The 19,259-nt window shown below is 40.8% G+C and overlaps 1 protein-coding gene across 18 annotated transcripts in view; it reads right to left on the reverse strand.

Moving 5' to 3' along the window:
• The window catches only part of AMBRA1 (autophagy and beclin 1 regulator 1), a 179,886-nt gene that overhangs the window by 38,698 nt on the left and 121,929 nt on the right, over window positions 1-19,259 (reverse strand). For all 18 annotated transcript variants that reach the window (XM_082747516.1, XM_082747524.1, XM_082747519.1 and 15 more), the window contains one exon: window positions 3,628-3,738. In XM_082747516.1, the coding sequence (XP_082603642.1) occupies window positions 3,628-3,738 (111 nt within the window). The remainder of the gene's footprint in view (window positions 1-3,627; window positions 3,739-19,259) is intronic.

Below are 19,259 nucleotides of genomic sequence, written 5' to 3' on the forward strand. Positions count from 1 at the left end.
AAATAAATTAATTTTTTAAAAAAGAGGACATCCTAAATCACTGGGAACAAGTGAATTACTCTGTAAACTGATTGGGACAAATGAGCGGCCATACTGGATAAGGCTAGATCATACTCTGCTTGTTTGGGACAAGGTTAAACTTCTAGTGAATTGAAGACTTAAGGGCAAGAAAAAAGCTAAAATATAAAAGTACTAACTGATCTTCCTAATGATGACACAAAAATCTGGGAACCATAAATGGGAAGCTGGATAATTCTGAGTACTTAAAATAAGTTCTATGACAAAAATAACCTTCAGTAAAGTCAAAAGACAAATGACAACCAGGAAACTCCCATTGTAAGTTGATTTTCTGATTTAGAAGGAGTTCCTATTGAACTGATAAGGAAAAGATCATCAATACAATAAAAAATAGGTAAAGCACATGGACAGGTCAAGAAAGGGCAACATAATACACGAGCTAAGTGTATGAAGAGGCACTCGATCTGCTTTGTAATATGAGAAATATAAACTTTAAATACCTGCATACTATTTTTTAACCTATCAGATTTGCAAATATCCAAAACATACGGTAACACATTCTGGAAGCCAGAGTTTAGGGGGAACAGGCATCCTCATAAACTGCAGGCAAGAGTATAAATTGGCATAACCCCTACCGAGGGTGATTTAGGAGCATTTACCCAAATCACAGACGTATGTGCTCTTTGTAACCACAATTCCATTTCTAGGGCTTTATCCTATAGGGATTTACCCTGTAGATAACCTGGCCCAGGTGTGAAATGGCAAGCTACAACATGTTTTGTATAGGAAAGACTGAAAACTATTTTTAAAAAGTTCCTCAGAGGAAGAATGGTTGAAAAATGACTGATTAAAAAATGGAACCTAGAGATTCTACTTGGACAATGGAATACTAAGCAGTCATTTAAAAAGAAAGAGTAAACTCTATATACTGGTATGTAAAGATCACTAAGATATATTATAAAGTACAGAAAGCAAAGTACAGAAAGAGTATATAACATGGAAAATGAAAAAAAAAAGACATTTGCATTTGCCTATATATACACATATATAATATCCTTGAAAAGATACACACAAAACTGCCAATTGTAGTTGCCTCTGGGGAGAAATGGGCTGTAGCTGGGAGAAGAGTTGGGAAACTTCTCACTGTCTATTATTTTACAGTCTAAATTTTTTGAATAGTGAATATATTTCAGATTATAATTTTAAAAAGGTAAACAATACAAACAGAATAACTAGAAATAAATTGTGGCAAAGAAGATCTGGGCCAGAAATCTGGAGATGAACAAGCAAACTTGGTATTCAATAAAGGAAAAAGTAGACTGCAGTTGATTCCCAGCAGAGTTAAAGAAAAGATATTGAACATGTGGCTTATAAGCACTTAGAAAGAAAGAAATGATTGCTACTGTGGTTTCACTAAGATCAGGACATGAAAAATTAACCTCATTTTCATGGTCTGATAAGGATACCAAGACAGGCATATCGGGAAATGTTACAGACAGAGACTATCTGGATTAATTTAAGGCATCTGACAAATTCTTACAGTACCTTGCAGACAAGATTAAAAAAAAAGCTGTGGGCTACAGTTCTGAACACCATGCCCAAGGTACTAATTCAGGAACGAAAGTCAACAAAGAGGAAGTCCATGGCAGTATCACACAAGGCCCAATACAATGTCCTCGCTGACCGACCATTTTTGCTAGTAATCCAAAGGAAGACAGAGAAAGTGTATCTGTCAAATTAGTAGGTGATGTAAAGACTAAGAGAAAAGGACTGAATCCAAAGTTCAAACAAACATTGAGAGGGAGGAGCTAGGAAACGCAACTGATACTATGAAGATAAAATTTAATAGAAGCAAATATAAACCTGTTTTGGTTTCTTAAACGATTCAAACTGCATAAACAGAATGGTAGAGTCTCAATTTCTTAATAATTATCCAAGAGGGGCGCCTGGGTGGCTTGGTGGGTTGAGCCGCTGCCTTCGGCTCAGGTCATGATCTCGGGGTCCTGGGATCGAACCCCACATCGGGCTCTTTGCTCAGCAGGGAGCCTGCTTCTCTCTCTCTGCCTGCCTCTCTGCCTACCTGTGATCTTTCTCTGTCAAATAAATAAATAAAATATTTTAAAAAAATAGTTATCCAAGAATTTGAAGTGACTGCACACTGAAAAGTGGCTTCAGGAAAAGCTGCTGAAATCTCAGGCTGAATTAACACTGTCCAAACCGCTATTGTGCTATGTATGCACTGGACAGCTCGCAGCCAGAGTTTTCTACTCTGTTCTGGCTCCCCAAAGTCAAAAGGGAAAGTGAACAGAACCATCAAGGACTTGGAAACCAGTCCAAGGCTTCTTGAATTTCAGTAAAAGGAATCTCAGGGAAAAAGTCTGGCCTGAGAGGAAAGATTCAAAGAGACATGGCAATTTATCTTCAAACAGCTGGAGAACCACCAGAAGAGGTGTCATTAGATACATTATGTTGAGATTTAGAGGTAAAACCAGGACCACCGGGAAGAAATAACAGCCTGGGAACAAGAACAGGAGTTTATCAGTGATGGATCAGGCCATCTTATCGGATAGTGTGACTATCATTTTAATCAAGCAGAGGCTGAGCTGCCACTTCTTAGGAATGTGCGAGTCCAAGTGAAATAAGTTGTCTAAAATGCTGTGATGGGTGGCACAAGTGGTTAAGTGTCCAACTCTTGGTTTCAGTTCAGGTCGTGATCTCAGGGTCCTGGGATGGGGCCCTGCATCAGGCTCCATGCTTAGCGAGGAGTCTGAGAATCTCTCTCCCTCTGCCCGTCTTGCTCGTGCTGTCTCTCTCTCTCTCTTTCTCTAAGATAAATAAACAAAATCTTTAAAAACCTAAAACAAGGGGCGCCTGGGTGGCTCAGTGGGTTAAAGCTTCTGCCTTCGGCTCAGGTCATGATCCCAGGGTTCTGGGATCGAGCCCCGCATTGGGCTGTCTGCTCAGCAGGGAGCCTGCTTCCTCCTCTCTGCCTGCCTCTCTGCCTGCTTGTGATCTCTGTCTGTCAAATAAATAAAAATTTTTAAAAAAAGAATAACTAAAACAAAACAAAATGAAATGAAATGAAATGCTGTAGTGAGCAAAACTGGGATATGGGATTGCAGAGGTCCTTGGAAGCTGGGAAACGGACGATCAGACAGACACATTAGACACATTTGTAAATCACATACCAACCATGTCATTCACTTTGTTCCATTCAGCTCTGGATTAATAAATGAGTTTACATCACCACAGTCTTTCCTCAAGGGACACAGGGGCTTGCTCTCAGTTCCTATACTCTTCTCTTTCTCTGCTTCTCCGTTCCACTTAAACACTGAGGCTTAGTATGATGAGCTACTGTTGGTGAACTCCCCAGAAAAGAGACACCTTCGTCTTTGTGTCCATCTTGGCATTGCTCCTAGCATGGGTCGCTGCTCAGGGTGGGTGCTCAAAACATGTCTGCTGAATTACTGATGGAGAGCTGCAGGAATGGAACTGGGGAATCAGCTGCCCAGCAAGATGACAGAAACTCCAGAGCTCCATGGGTTTCTGAGTTTGGGCTCACCAGTAAGAAATACCCCTTCTGCCAGTACCAGCTCTACGTTGGCTTACCATTACTGATTTCAGGAAGGTCAAACTTAGTGAAGTCCCACCACTGGAGCCGGTAGGTAGTATTGGCAATGTTACTGGCCACAGCAGACTGTCCATCACCAATCACTGCCCCTGGTAGAGGAGAAGAAGAGAGCACAGTATAGTCTTTATCCACGTTTCCCCTGCAAACATAAAACAGTATGTACTGGGATCAGCAGGAGAGGGGGAAGAGGAAGAACCATCTGCCAAGTCCCCATCTCAAAGAGAAACCAGACATATCTCAAGAACAATTCTACTGGAAACATAATTTCATTCATCAGCCCCTCCCATGATTATTTAACATTTCCTCAGTGCCAAAAATGTGGCAGGTACCGTATTATGTCCTGTCTGGTAGACTCTCAATCTAGAGACAGAGGAGTTTTCATAAAAATGCACGGTGTTGGTGGGGGGGGGGCGTGAAAAATGGGAGCACAACATTAACACAGGAAAGCCACACAGAAAAACATTTCATTCCCGGATGTCTTTGTAATAGGCAGTGGTCTTTGGGAGAAAGCATCTCCTCCTTTGTACATGACGTTCTTCCTAATAAAACATCTCAAAAGGAGGCTTCCTCCAGGAAGAGGCAGCCAATATATAACTGATTGGATCGTTAGAGATGGTGAAGAATAAACAAATTCATATTTGTTAATTTCTTCTGGACCCCTGGTATGTAACACAGCAGAAATTTATGAGTCTGGCTTTTCAGTATCTGAATATTTTTATTAAGGCAGTATTTTACAAACCCCTCCCCTCCCCGCCCCATGAGAACTTCCTTGAATCTGGATTCACTTGAAACATCTCACAGTTTAACTTTCCCTGAGATATACACTTCTGTATGACATTTTTTTCCTTGGTAACCAATTAAATAAAAAATGGATTTTTTTTTAACAGGGTGACACTTTAATTTGCAGTTGTATTTCATTTACATGAACATGTCATTTCCTCCTCCTCCTTCCGAGGTGCATTTCATACACAACCACCCTTTTGATCAGACAGAGCCAAACCCTCTTAGGAGAATAGAACACTGTTGCATGCGAGACAACCTAAATGGTATTCTCTGCTGCAAATCACCTCCTACTTTAAGAAACTGAACTTGTTAGAACTTAGTAGCCTTGGAACAATGGACAATTTTATACCTAGATTCTTCAGTATCACCACCTTCCTCCTTGGCATATCACCGCAAGAGGGTCCTGTCATCTGTCCCCCATCCCCCTTTTGGTGAGCTTCCTTTATTGCTCTGCCATTCCAGATCTTTCCCTATTCTCTCCTCAAATGGTCAAGAGGTCGTTCAGGAAGAAAATGTTCTCCATATAAGCCAGAAAAGTACTCTTCTCTCTTTTCTCTAGTTGCGGCAAGCTACTACATGAGAAGACTCTCTTCACCATCAGTTTATTATTGTAGTGTCCTCGTCCCAGTTTCCATTTGTAAAGAAAGGAAAAAACAGTTTATTTCCAAGATGATAATAATACTGCTACATTATATACTCTCAATATGGGTAATATTGCCCCCATGGGGGCAAAAACTGTTCATGGGGAAATCTTAGTGCAATCACTACCTCGCCTCAAATATACTGTAGTACATGATAGATACACAGCGTATCTGTAATATTAAAATTTCGTGCGGGGGTGATTAGGTAAACACTGTCTATTAAATCTCCTCAGGAGGGAAATACTTAAGTGAAGGTTGAAGAATACTGTTTTAGATAAACCAATACGCCCACCACAATTTATTCTTTAAAATCTTACAGATTCAAAGATATAGACCCAAATGGTCATGATCTCCCTGAAGTCCTGAGAATGACAGTCCAGTGACCTCAAACTCCTACTGAGGACCTGTGCATATCACTCAAATGAGGTAAAAAAAAAAATATGTTCTTAATAAGTTTAATTTTTTTGAAAGATTTTATTTATTTATTTGTAAGAGAGAGAGAGTGAGAGCGAGCACAGGCAGACAGAGTGGAAGGCAGAGTCAGAGGGAGAAGCAGGCTCCCTGCGGAGCAAGGAGCCCGATGTGGGACTCGATCCCAGGACGCTGGGATCATGACCTGAGCCGAAGGCAGCTGCTCAACCAACTGAGCCACCCAGGCGTCCCTTAATAAGTTTAATTTTTATAGAATATTCTATAATAATTGAATGCTGACTTGGGAACCTGACTTGGGAACTTTGCTGAACTTCTTCTGGGTCATGAGGAGGGTAAGCTACATTTAGGACTTTCTTAACAGGGGACTTTTTTATATTTTTTGGCGGGGGGTACTTTTGATTTTTTAGGCCCCCTTGATAGTGAAAATCATTTTTTAGTTCTAAGGTCGACCACTTCCCTGGAAAGAATTACTCAGTTTCACTCTGGTCCAGGCTCAATATCATTGAGCTTATGAATTGTCCCCCTGGCTTGCTTATCTAGAGAGTTGACATCTCCCTCTGACCACCAGTCCTTCTCACACCACTATAGTTCTTTATCACGTCCTCCAACTTTTAACAGAAAAGCATAAAACACAAAGTAATAGAAGGTAAGTTGATTTCTCAGTAGATGATGAATGAAACGTTAGCTGCTAAAAGAGTAGGAAATAAACTGAAGAAACAAACTCCGTATTCTAAGATTTTAAAATCTGGAGGGGAGGGTGGGACCTACCATCAGGAAACCAGTTAAGGAAAATAACAGCTGCTTTAAGAGTGCTGGGGATCTGCAACGGGGAACATGATTACAACTCCAAGCCCAGCTCCAGAAGCTCCTGTACCATCCATGCCTCCAGAAATGTCTTCTGGAGAACAGCTGTGCAATGTCATAAACATGGATGGGTAGCACTGTGTGAAAGGGACTGGGGAGGTGTTCTCCGCCAATGGTGCCAGAGCGCTGAAGAGAAATGGTGCCTGGCACCAGGGAGTCAATTTTCAGTGTCGTGTAAACATAGATTAGGAAGCAAAAAATGCCAGCAACAGATTAGCGTACTGTCACCAGGTTCTCTTCTGCAAGGGCTGCAAGACAGGTGAGCCTGTCTCTCGGAAACATCAGGAAGAAAAAGTACCACCCTATTAAAAAGCCCCAACCATTTAGTAGGCCTCTGGCCACTAAGCTGAAGGTATAGGAAATGTGCCAGAATGAGTTAATGGACTAAGCTACTTAGTATTTACATAGGAGGCACTTAGCCTCAAAGCCAAATCCTAAGGGACCGCTGAGAGATTTCTGAGACCTCAAGGTTTTCTCAGTAATAATGGGATGTAACAAGCTAGACTCAGGGTTTCTCAACCTCCACTACTGATATTTGGGGCCAGATAATTCTTTGTTTAGAGTGTGGGGCTGGTCTTGGGCTTTTGGAGGACGTTTAGCAAAATTCCTGGCCTCTGGCCTCTGGCCACTAGATGCCAACAGCACCCCCCCCCACCCACCCAACTGTGACTACCAAAATTATCTCCGAACACTGCCAAATGATCCTGGGAACCAAAATCATCCCTAGTTAGAAAACTCCAAGCTAGGGGCGCCTGGGTGGCTCAGTGGGTTAAGCCGCTGCCTTCGGCTCAGGTCATGATCTCAGGGTCCTGGGATCGAGTTCCGCATCGGGCTGTCTGCTCAGCAGGGAGCCTGCTTCCCTCTCTCTCTCTCTCTCTCTGCCTGCCTCTCCATCTACTTGTGATTTCTGTCAAATAAATAAATAAATAAAATCTTAAAAAAAAAAAAAGAAAAGAAAACTCCAAGCTAAATAAATATAGCCTACATTGTAACTCTAAGATAGCCACTCTTAGGAAGTACAACTACTAGAATGCTAACAGCCACTGCTAATAGCATGCAAACTCTTAGTGATGCTGATTTTGGAAAGAAACTAATCAAAGGCATACCATTATACAAATATTCCCTTAGCAAATTTAGTTTCCCATTTCTGTCATGGATTAGAGGCTAGCTTGAACTGGGGTATTATGGCTTGTAGTTTGTTTTTGGTATGGTGTCTGAGAATAGTCTTCAGGATCAGATGGACCTGATTTTGATACTTCCTCCTAGTACCTACTATAGTGTGACTTTGGTAATATCTCTGAACCTCAGTTTTCTCATCTGTAAAAAGGGTATAATAATAACAACTACAGGGGCATCTGGGTGGCTCAGACAGTTGAGCGTCCAACTCTTTATTTCAGATCAGGTCATGATCTCAGGGTGGTGAAACTGACCCAAATGTTGGGCTCTGTACTCAGTATGGAATCTGCTTGAGAGTCTCTCTCTCCCTCTGCCTCCTCTCTCTCTGTCTCTCAAATAAAACCTTTAAAAAAACAGTAATACCTACAATTTATAGGGTGATTGGGAGAACTTACCAAAACAGTAAACGTAAAGTGATGGCAAATAAGTGTCTAATAAATGACTACTGTTAAAATTAATCATTTATTTCAAAGATTTTTTTTTTTTTTTAAATTTAACAGAGAGGATCACAAGTAGGCAGAGAGGCAGACACAGGGGGGGAAGTAGGTTCCCCGCTGAGCAGAGAGCCCAATGCGGGGCTCAATCCCAGTCCCCGAGATCATGACCTGAGCCAAAGGCAGAGGCTCAACCCACTGAGCCACCCAGGTGCCTCTAATCATTTATTTCAATCTCTATGTACTTTTCTTCTACAGGTATAGCTCTGCAATCAACAAGTCATAGAGAAAGTTCCTTTTATAAGAGACTGGTGCAAATTATGTGCCAGAGCCAAGAGACAGAAGCATTTAATTTTGGAATTGAGGTCAAATGTCAAGGCCCTGGACTCTTTAGTAACTTTCTCCTTGAAAAACTGCCAAGGGCAAGACCCATCACATTCTGGGCCACAAAAACCACTATAACACATTTAAAAGAATAGAAATCATACAAAGTATGCTGTCAGACAACAGGGAATTAGCCTAAAAATTAGTAGCAAGAAAAAATAACTGGAAAATCCCCAAATACTTGGAGAACACACTTTAAGTAACACATGGCTCAAAGAAGACATCTCAAGAAAAAATTTAAAATATTTTGAACTAAATGAGGATGGAAAATACAACTTAATAAAATTTGTTGGATGCAATAAAAGCAGTGTTTAGAAGGAAATGTACTGCACTGAATGTATCTATTAGAAAAGAAGAAAGATCTAAAATCAATAATTTAAGCTTCCACCTTAGGAAGTAAGAAAAAGAAAAGCAAATCAAATTCAATTTAAGAAGTAAAAATAAAAAATTAAAGAAGAAATCAATGAAACTGAAAACAGGAAATCAATAGAAAAAAATTAATAAAACCAAAGCCAGTTCTTTAGAAGGATCAATATAATTGATAAACCTCTAGCCAAGCTAACTGAAGAAAAAAGAGAAAAGACACAAGTTTATCAATCTAAGAAACAAAAGAGGGGCCATCACTACTGATGTGTGGACACTAAAGGGATAATAAAAGACTACTACAAACAATCTGATAACCTAGAAGAAATGGAAATTCCTTGAAAGACATAGTCTCCCAAACTTACACAAGAAGTAACAGATAACCTGAATAAGCCTATATCTATTAAGTTGAATTGACCATTAACAACCTCCCAGAACAGGGGATGCCTAGGTGGCTCAGTTGGTGAAGTATCTGACTCTTGATTTCGGCCCACGTCATGATCTCAGGGTCCTGACATGGGAGTCCTGCATCAGGCTCTGTACTCAGTAGCCAGTCTGCTTGAGATTCTCTCTTTTCCTCTCCCTCTCTCCCTCTGACTCCTCCTCACAAAAATAAATAAATACTTAAAAAACAAAAACAAAAGCAAACTTCCCCAAACATAAAGCACTAGGCCCAAGTGGGTTTGCTAGTAAATTCTATCAAACATCTAAGGAAGAAATTACATCAAATGTCTACAATTTCTTACAGAAAACAAAAGTGGGACTACTTTCTAACTTAAGGCCAGTATTGTCCCAATAGCAAGACCAAGACCAAGACAGTGAAGAAAGGAAAATTATAGACTAATTGTCTCAGAAGCAAAAACCCTCAACAAAATATTACCAAGTCTAACCCAGTAATATCTTTTAAAAATTGTATCCTACGACCAAGTGAGATTTAGCCCAGGTGTGCAGGGCTGGCTCAACATTTGAAAATCAATAAATATAATCCAGTACCTCAGTGAGACAAAGAAGAAAAATCATGTAATCATACCAATAGATGCAAAAAAAGCATGTGACAAAATCCAATATCTACTGATGATAAACACTATCAGGAAACTAGGAAGAGAGGAGAACTATCTCAACTGGACAGAAAATATCTACAAAAACCCTACAGTTAACGTCATACTTAGTGATTAGAAACTATATGTTTTTCCCCTAAGACTGATAACAAGCTAAGATGTTTCCTTTCACTACTCCTTATTTACTGTAAATCCTACCTAATGCAGTAAGAAAAGAAAAGTAAGAGAAAGAAACAAAACTTGGAGAGAAGAAATAAAACCGTCTTTGTTCGCAGATGACATGATTGTCTATGCAGAAAATCCCAAAGAACAGTAAAAGTTACTCCTGGAACTATTAAGCAATTATATCAAGACTGCAGGATACAAGAAGTTAATAGCTTTCCTATATACCAGCAATGAACAAATGAATAACCGGAACTGGAATTAAAAGTTAAAAATAAAATGCCATTTACATTAGACCAGAGAGAGAGAGAGAGACAGAGAGAGAGAGAAAGAAAAATATTTAGGTATAAATCTCATAAAATACATATATGAGCTATACAATGAAAACTATAAAACTCCAATGAAAGCAATCACAAAAGATCTCCAATATTTACTGTTAAGATGTCAATTCTTCCCAACTGGATCTTTAGATTAAATGCAATCCAAATCAAAATCCCTGAACATTACTTTATGAATACTGACAAATTCTAAAATTTATCTAGAAATGGAAAAGATCCAGAACAGCCAACACAGTATGCAAGGAGAGAACAAAGTTGGAGGACTGACACTACCCGACTTCAAGACTTACTACAAAGCTTCGGTAATGAAGATGGTGTGGCACTGGCAAAAGAACAGGCAAACAGATCAATGGAGTGAACAAAAAAGCCCAGAAACAAACCCAAACAAACAAAGTCAACTGATCTTTGACAAAGGCGCAACAGCAATTCTATAGAGAAAGACAGTCTTTTCAACAAATGGTGCTGAAACAAATGCACGTCCACATGCAAAAATATGAATCTAGATACAAACCTTGTACTTTTCACAACAATGAGCTCAAATTGGATCACAGACCTGGATGTAAAACACAAAACTGTAACATTCTTAGGAGATAATATAAGAGAAAATCTAGGTGATCTTGGGTTTGGTAAAGACTTTTCTTGGGCACCTGGGTGGCTCGGTCGTTTAAGCAGCTGCCTTTGGCTCAGGTCATTGATCCCCGAGTTCTGGGATCAAGCCCCTTGTCGGGCTCCCTGCTCAGCGGAGAGCCTGCTTCTCCCTCTATGACTCTGTCAAATAAATCAATAAAATCTTAAAAAAAAAAAAAAAACAGAAACAGAAAAAAAGACTTTTCTAGCAAAAGCACAATTTATGAAAGAAAAAATGGACAAAGTTAACTTCATTAAAATTAAAAGCTTCCACTTGGTGAAAGACACTATGAAAAGAGAATGAGCCACAGACCAGTAGAAAAACCTTTACAAAACATTTATCTAGGGGCACCTGGATGGCTCAGTCATTAAGCATCTGCTTTCAGCTCAGATCATGATCCCAGGGTCCTGGATCCAGCCCCACATCAGGCTCCCTGCTCAGCGGGGAATCTGCTTCTCGCTCTCCCATTCCCCCTGCTGTATTCCCTCTCTTGCTGTGTGTGTGTCTCTCTCTGTCAAATAAATAAATAAAATCTTTTTAAAAAATATATCTAATAAAGGACTGGTATCTAAAATATACAAAGAACACTTAAAACTCAACAATAACAAAATGTGATTTGAACACTGGCAAAAAATCAGAACAGACTCCTTACCAAAGAAGATACACAGATAGTAAATAAGCATATGAAAAGATGTTCAACATCATTTCTTTAGGGAACTGCAAAATAAAGTAACAATGAGAAACTACTACACACTTACTGAACAGCTAAAATGCAAGATATTGATCACACTGAACGGTGAACAGGATGCAAAACAACAGGAACGTTCATTTCTCGCTGGTGGGAATACAAAGGTACAGGGACTTCGGAAGACAGTTTGGCAATTTCTTTGTAAAACTAAACATACCCTTAGTGGTATGACCCAGCAATCATGTTCTTGGTATTTACTCAAGTCAGCTGAAAGCATATGTCACATAAAAAACCTACATACAGGGGCGCCTGGGTGGCTCAGTGGGTTAAGCCGCTGCCTTCAGCTCAGGTCATGATCTCAGGGTCCTGGGATCAAGTCCCGCATCGGGCTCTCTGCTCAGCAGGGAGCCTGCTTCCCTCTCTCTCTCTCTCTCTCTGCCTGCCTCTCTGCCTACTTGTGATCTCTCTCTGTCAAATAAATAAATAAAATCTTAAAAAAAAAAAAAAACCTACATACAGATGTTTATAGCAGCTTTATTCATAACTGCCAAAACTTAGAAGCCACCAAGATGGCCTCTGATAGGAGAATAGATAAATAAACTGTGGTACAACCATACAGTGGAGTATTATTCAGCTCTAAAAAGAAACAAGCTATCAAGCCTCAAAAAGACATGGAGGAAATTTAAGTAAAAGAAGCAAAAATCTGGGCGCCTGGGTGGCTCAGTGGGTTAAGCCGCTGCCTTCGGCTTGGGTCATGATCTTGGGGTCCTGGGATCGAGTCCCACATTGGGCTCTCTGCTCAGCAGGGGGCCTGCTTCCCTTCCTCTCTCTCTGCCTGCCTCTCTGCCTACTTGTGATCTCTCTCTGTCAAATAAATAAATAAAATCTTAAAAAAAAAAAGAAGCAAAAATCTATATATGGTGTGAATCTAACTATATCACTCTGGAAAGTCAAAAACTATGTACAAAGGAAAAAGATCAGTGGTTGCCAGCGGTTTGGTGGGGAGAGAGGGAGGTACAGTTGTAGCACCAAAAGAGATATTTGCAGACTATTACTCTGTAGGAGGATACTATGATGGTGGATACATGTCATCATACATTTGCCAAACCCACAGAACTTAACATTATTAAGTGTGAAACTTAATGTTGGAGTGATAACGGTGTGTCAGTGTTGGTTCGTGGACTGTACATAACAAATGTACCACTTTAGGGGCGTCTGGGTGGCTCAGTCGTTAAGCGGCTGCCTTCCGCTCAGGTCATGATCCCAGGGTCCTGGGATCAAGCCCCCACTGGGTTCCTTGCTCAGGGGGAAGCCTGCTTCTCCCTTTCCCACTCCCCCTACTTGTGTTCCTTCTCTCACTGTGTCTCTTTCTGTCAAATAAATAAATAAAACCTTTAAAACAAAAACAAAAACAAATGTACCATTTTGGAGAAGGATGATGATGGGGGGTGCTTATGGGTATGTGTGTAGGAGGAGATATACGGGAACTCCTGTACTTTCCACTCAGTTTTTTGTAGACCTAAGATAGCTCTTTTAAAAAAATTTTTTTAAAAAGGCTATTAATTAAAAAAACAAAAACAGAGAGAAAGACATAAAGAGCCCCTAGACTTTCACTCATGTTCTAGGAGACAGGGGAAACAGCAGGTGTCTATGAGGATACTGGCAGTCACAGCAGTTCACTCTCTATCATATGACCACAGAGCTTTTCCCCTGGAGCCTCAGAGCAAAAGAGAAAATAAGGATGAGTCTCACAAGAGATAAAACATGGGGAAAAAGAAACTTATATCCAGTGATCCTGGCCAACCATCAGAGAACAACAGCAAAACCAAGCTGCCAACTCTCATTCTCTCAGTCAGGTCTTCAAATTGTAGGCTGGAAGTCTGGATAATGTGTCTAGGGATAAAATCTTAATAATCATGACAGTCCCATGGTAGGTGAGCTCTGCCAAACCCGATAGCCTGCATGCCTCTCTCTGCCTCTGCTTCTCTGACTCCCCTGATCTGTTGCTTGGAAAGGAGAATTAGAAACCTTTTTTCAAAAACAGCTTTTAGCCTCTCTCCAAGATCTGTTCTAGGAGCAGGAAAGTGAAGAGTATGATTCAACTGTACAGTGAAAATATGGAACAATGGGAATCATTAGCAAATGTATCAGAGAAGCTAATTTGGGAGGGTAAAAAAGGGCAAGTTACAAAGAAAGAAACGATTAAATTATATTTCAGTCCTATAAAATTGTTCCATTTGAGGCTGCCTAATTCAGAATGGCCATTTCTTTTTTTTTTTTTTTTAAGATTTTATTTATTTATTTGACAGACAGAGATCACAAATAGGCAGAGAGGCAGGCAGAGAGAGAGGAGGAAGCAGGCTCTCCGCGGAGCAGACAGCCCGATGTGGGGCTCGATCCCAGGACCCTGGGATCATGACCTGAGCCAAAGGCAGAGGCTTTAACCCACTGAGCCACCCAGGCGCCCCCAGAATGGCCATTTCTGACTGTGCTGCTACTGGGAAGACAGAATAAGAAAGGGGTTAGGGACCAAAGACTCACCAGCCTGGAAACACAATTACTATCCTTCTGCTTAGCTGTGATATGAAGTCAAGAACCAGCTTGCTAATTGGTCAACAGAACAGCAACCACAAACTCCAGGACAGGTCCAACCGAACAATTAATCAACTTTTCAAAATTCTTTTTAGAAAGCCAGTCACAGGGCGCCTGGGTGGCTCAGTGGTTAAGCCGCTGCCTTCGGCTCAGGTCATGGTCTCAGGGTTCTGGGATCGAGTCCCGCATCGGGCTCTCTGCTCGGCAGGGAGCCTGCTTCCCTCTCTCTCTCTCTGCCTGCCTCTCCGACTACTTGTGATTTCTCTCTGTCAAATAAATAAATAAAATCTTTAAAAAAAAAAAAAAAAAAAAGAAAGCCAGTCACAAAAGACCATATATTTTATGATTCCATTTACATGAAGTGTCTAGAATAGGAAAAGCTATAGAGACAAAAAGTAGATTAGTGGTTGCCTAGGGCTGGAGGAGGCAGGGAAAGGGAAGGAGAAGGGAGAAGTGACTGCTAATGCGTATGGGAATGTGATAAAAATGTTCCGCAATCTTCAGATAGTGGCAATGGTTGCAGAACTCTGTGAATATATTAAAAACCACTGAACTTTAAATAGGTGAACGAATGGTATGTGAGTTATATCTCAATAAGGCTTTTTTTTTTTAAAGATTTTAAAAACTTTTTACTTGTCAGAGAGAAAGAAAGTGCAGCAGGCAGAGGGAAAAGCAGGCTCCCCACTGAGCAAGGAGCCCAATGGAGAACTAAATCCCAGGACCCGGGGATCAGGACCAGAGCTGCAGAAGCCTAACCGACTGAGCCACCCAGGTGTCCCCCTCAATAAGGCTATTATTAAAAAATACTATTCTGTAAAAGTTTTGGTAAATCTGAGAAGCAAAATATAGCAATCTATTTCCCTTTGCATTTCTTTAATAATTTCAAGTACTAGTGAGTATCTTTTGTTTACCAGCTCCCTGTATTTTTTTAGTATGTACTACGCATACCCACATATTACATGCATTTATATGTTTGGTTATGCAGACTGTCTAAGCTCTTTGTAAATTAATAAATCGGTTTTTGTCTATGAAAAATAATTCTTAGAGCAGGACAACATGGCATTATTTGGACATAAAAAGCACTTTTCCTCTCTAAGTATATATTGAATGGCATCCTAGGAAGAACACTTTTTCTTCTTTCCAGAAAGCTTCATTCAAATGCAGTCTTTAAATCTGCTCTAAGAAGGAAATATAACTAAGCACTTTGTCATACTCACTTTGTTGCCTTTTTCACCATTTTAAAAAATCTCATCTAAGACCTCAGTCAATTATTCTATAGCCTGGGGACTTGGAAAGAGGCCATGGTGGCAGATAACAAGACTTCCTTCAAGGGCAGAAGTTTCTTTTATTCCCATTTACAGTTTTGACACTAAAGAAAATGACCAAACTATATATAGTTTGTTTCAAGATAAAAGCTTTATGAGATGTAATCCACAGACTGCACAATTTACCTACTTAAAGTATACCATGCAAGGGATTTTAATATATTCATGCCAATACGCAACCATTACCAAAACCAATTTTTACAATGACTATCACTATCGCTACTATGTGACTTCAGGACATTTTCATCCTCCTCCTCTTCCCCCAGTACCTTACCCATTAGCGGTCACTCCCCTCCCCTCTGGCCACCCTCTCCCTCTGAGTCCGAGGAAACCACTAATCTATTTTCTGTCCCTATAGTTTTGCCTTCCCTGGACATTTCACCTAAATAGAAACATCCAACAAGTGACAGTGTCTGGCTTCTTTCATTTAGCACCCTGTTTACAAAGTTCATCCATGCTGTAGCATGTATCAGCACTTCATCCTTTTTTCTGGCCAAGGCATGTTCCACTGTGTAACAGTTTTTATTTATAGATAACACACTGCATGGAACGCAGCAATTGTAAAACTGTCTGAGGGAAACAACTATTTCCTGTCGAAGGAAAAAGTACGTGGGTTTTTTTTTTTTCCCGCTTAACAATTTTATTTATTTGAGAGAGGGAGGGAGAAAGGGAGAGGGGGAGAGAGAGAGAGAGAAAAAAAAATCAGTGAAGGGAGAGGCAGAGGCAGAGGGAGAAACAGGCTCCCCAATGAGCAGGGTGGACATGGGGCTCGATCCCAGGACCTGGGTGGGGATCATGACCTGGGCTGAAGGGAGACACTTAACCAACTGAGCCACCCATGCGCCCCAGAAAGTAGGTTTTTAAAGAGGTTTTCAATTCTGAGAATATTACCTATAGCTAAAACTAAGTCTTCACTTTTTCCTGAGGCTAAAATAAAAGATAAGAGGAGTATCAGGGGACATCATTTTCTGTAAAAACAAAAATAAAAACAAGAACAGGTATCATGTAGATGTCTATAACTCTGACATAGGAAATGTTCTGAGTAAGCTATGTGGTCTATCAGATTTATGCGTTTAGTAACTGCTCTAACTGGTCACTTAAACTGATCAAATCATATACAATATAAATTTGAAATGTATTCAACATAAACAAAAGGGTAAACATTTTACAGATACAGATATCAATGACTATACAAGCTCTTAGCCGAACTGGGCCCCTAAATCAACAATTTTATGGTCCAATAAAGTCCTGAAGGCTCTAAAAGCTCCTGCTCCTAATAACAAGAATAGCAATAGTCTACACACAAATCCTGAACTTTAGGGGCAAATCCAGAAAAGATAAGGCAATGCTTTATTGTTGAGGTCAAAGGCCTTGGACGAAGCCAACAAAACTACAAATCGTAACCTCAGAACTCAACAAGGAAATTAGCAAGGCAACGAAGGGAAAAGAAATCGCTATGAACTATTTCTACCTATGTCACAGCTTCATCAAAAATTTTCTCAAAATAACAATTCAAACCAGAATTATGTGAGCACATATAACATGCCAGGGGAGGAAGAGGTATTAATCTTATTATATTCATTCGGGCCAGAGCAATGGATATAGCCTTCCTTTCCAGAGCAAGTAGTATAAAATACCTGGTATTAATTAAAACTGTGACAAAAAGCATGTAACATAAATTCACCATCTTAACTATTTTTAACTGGTTCAGTAGTGTTCAGTAGTTTAACTAGTTCAGCAGCATTAAATATATTCACACTGTTGTGAAACAAATCTCTGAAACTTTTTCATCTTGCAAATACGAAATTCTATACCTATTAAACAACTCCCCTTTCCACCACCTCCCCTCTCCCCGGCCCCCAGTAACCAAAATTCTACTTTGTTCCTATAAATTCATCTACTTTAGAAACCTGTGTGAGTGGAAGCAGGCAGTAACAGTGTTAGCTTTTAGCATGCGCTTGAAAATAGAGATACAGAACTAGATAGCATGCATCCAAAGTCATTCACAGACAAGGTGTGAAATCAGGATCCTACTCAAATCTACAGGAAGCAGTTAGTCTGATGGGAGACGGTAGTGACCTCTAGGCTGGGCATGGCCATTTTGCCATAAGCCATTTAGAGGGGTCAAACAGATCACAGGGCGCATGCCACAAGACCCAGTGTCATTCAGAAAAGCTGAATTTAGCTTTTGCCATAAGTATCCTTAAGCAACAAGGATACTCTGCTTTCTAATCCAGGGATCACCAAGGATTCGATCACACTGCCTTGATGGTACCAGTGTCACCTGGAGTTCAGCGGCGTATTCCACCCTAAGGCAAAGAGAGTAAGCTGCTCTTCCCCAGGTCCTCATCCCTTCCTCCCAATGTACTAAAACCCTGGATTCATCTTGACCGTTGGCAGGGCAACTAGTACCTCCTAGCTCTCTGAAGTCAAGCTAAAATGCTCCTGTGTGGGGAGATGAAGAGGTTGAGGCCCATTTTCATCACCACTCTGTAGACCTGCCCTTCTTCAATATATATGTCCTAGTGAAGCAATTACCTAACACTTACACTAATGATGTAATTGGGACAAGTAATTATGAAAGCAGAACATCCATTTTCAAAGAAATGAATATCATTACCTTTCTTCCACCCACAAACATTATTTAAGACAAAAACAAATAAGCTCACAAGAACAAATGCTACTAAAAGATCATCCGGAACAACATTCTGAAACCCACAGAGTTTTGGAGGAAAAACCCCCAAGAGCCCCCAAACAAAAACAAAAGTTAAAAACCCGGCATTCACTCCCAGCAGGCAGGATTTCCTCAAAGCCTCTACCTCCAGTGGAAGACATACAGGGGGATTAGAGAAGTAAGAATTACTCTGCCTCCTTCCACATGCCCCACAACCTGGCCTTCGCTACAGGACCCCGCCACCTCTGCTGCTAGGACGACACTGGCTTAGGCAGGAAAGAAGTCATCCTCTCACTATTGCACAATGGAGCTGCTCCAGGGGTTGCTCAGCAGCAAGAGGATGGGCAGAGAGAGGGGGGCGGGTGGGAGAAGGACTGGGGGAGAAAGAGGTGAGAGAGAGAACGAGGAACAGAGCGTATGACTGACTCAAACACTGAATGGCTCTCACCAATCACTTGTCTTAAATTGCTGGGACTCCTGCAGCTTTTACTGTTTGGTGGAAGCACAAGGGAGCAGAACTGGACCAGAGGGTCCTGGGCTTGTCAGCAGCAGGAGGGAAACGACCTTTAATGCTGCAAAGAGGATGCAGATTTCAAAAGCCTAAAATCAGCAATGAAGGGAAATGGAAATGTGCTGAACGTGGGTTTGACTGGCAGCTTTCCTCATCTGTCGATCACAGGGTAATAAACACTGGGAGATGGCAGAAATGAAGATAAATGCTTTCAGCAGCGCCATTCCCCACCCTCCCCTCCTCTTCCGCCCCCACTCAGCACATGACAAGAGTTAAAGCAAGAAAATAAATCAGCTTCTTAACCAACTCTTTTGTTAAAACTTTCCTTACAGGCCACCTACACGTGAATTATTGCTCTATGAGCCTACATTCTCATTAGGGAGCCCAGTTTGTAAAGGGTGAAAAGCTCCTGTCAAATCACACCTGTACATTTTAGGGTACACCATTACCCAGCTGAGTCAGTCCAGGCCAACATGTAAGGAGGAGGCCAGGGCCGCTCCCTGAGGGGAAGGCACCCCTTTGCCCCCTACCCCGGGTGAGGTTCTCTAATCCAAAGC

Source organism: Mustela nivalis (assembly GCF_964662115.1).
Source record: "Mustela nivalis genome assembly, chromosome: 9".
Taxonomy (NCBI): domain Eukaryota; kingdom Metazoa; phylum Chordata; class Mammalia; order Carnivora; family Mustelidae; genus Mustela; species Mustela nivalis.